We start from the raw sequence: 980 nt of genomic DNA, 5'->3' as shown, positions 1-980 counted from the left end.
TAATCCCATCATTCTTTTACCCGTGTTCTTTCGGCCGGTACTTCCTCTACATTTCTATTACGGATGCTTAATTTGTCGGCTTCTCGGTTTGTAAGAAACCTACCGATTGGGGGAAAGTAGGTTGTAAAACCATATCTGTATAGAACCGGCGGTATTGGGGCACGGTTGGAGTGGGTCGACGTATTCATAGGCAGTCATCGAAGAGTCGCTATGCTGAGCGATCTGACAGCCGAGACAAGGCGACTGGTGGATGGGTACTTGCGACACAACCTGAGTGGTTCGGTGCTGTCTCACAGCTACACGGCCAAGACCCTGCGGAGAGTGGCTGACGAGCTGGAGAGCCGTGAGAAGACATTCTTTCACTCCATTTGCTCCACAGCAATCTTGGTGGAGCCTGGTAGGGCAGGCGTCCATTTGAGACGTGTGGCGGCGCAGATGGCATCTGATGGCGGGCTTAACTGGGGTCGAGTAGTGGCGCTGTTTGTGTTCACCGGCACCTTGGCAACAGCTCTGGCTGAGCGGGGGGCCCACGAGGAGATCGGCGGCCTGACAGAAGCATTGGTCATCTATCTGTCTGTGGAGAAGCGCGAGTGGCTGGAGGCGCATGGTGGCTGGGAAGGGTTCTACCGCTACTTCAACAAACACGGTTCTGATTCAATCAGCCGGTGCGATACCAAAAGCAACACTATCATAGCGACCGCCGGATTTGTCCTAGCAGGATTAGCTTTCCTCATGGCTGTGCGATAAAAGTACATCGTGAACTCGAAACTATGAACAAGCGCGATGAAACTATGAACAAGTACCCGTGATGAGTCCGCTCTATATTTTTACCATTTTAATAACGTTGCTTAAATCGGTGTCTAGGCCTGAATGTTTAAATGAAGCACAACCCACCTTGGCAACGTTAAAAAACCAAACAAATGGAAACAAAGATTGTTCAGATCCTAAGTTTGTATGTTTTGTTAGTTCCATTCTAGAGA

At 49.9% G+C, this 980-nt stretch overlaps 1 protein-coding gene across 1 annotated transcript; it reads left to right on the top strand.

Moving 5' to 3' along the window:
• The first annotated feature begins 210 nt into the window (after positions 1-210).
• LOC132584364 (anti-apoptotic protein NR13-like) lies at positions 211-747 on the top strand. Its single transcript, XM_060256233.1, has one exon. It carries the CDS (start codon positions 211-213, stop codon positions 745-747), a length of 537 nt encoding a protein of 178 aa, XP_060112216.1.
• Positions 748-980: the final 233 nt, after the last annotated feature.

This window comes from Heteronotia binoei, chromosome 15, assembly GCF_032191835.1.
Source record: "Heteronotia binoei isolate CCM8104 ecotype False Entrance Well chromosome 15, APGP_CSIRO_Hbin_v1, whole genome shotgun sequence".
Classification (NCBI taxonomy): Eukaryota; Metazoa; Chordata; class Lepidosauria; order Squamata; family Gekkonidae; genus Heteronotia; species Heteronotia binoei.
The sequence above is the reverse complement of the archived record's forward strand: the minus strand, read 5'-3'. Positions and strand labels throughout refer to the sequence as shown.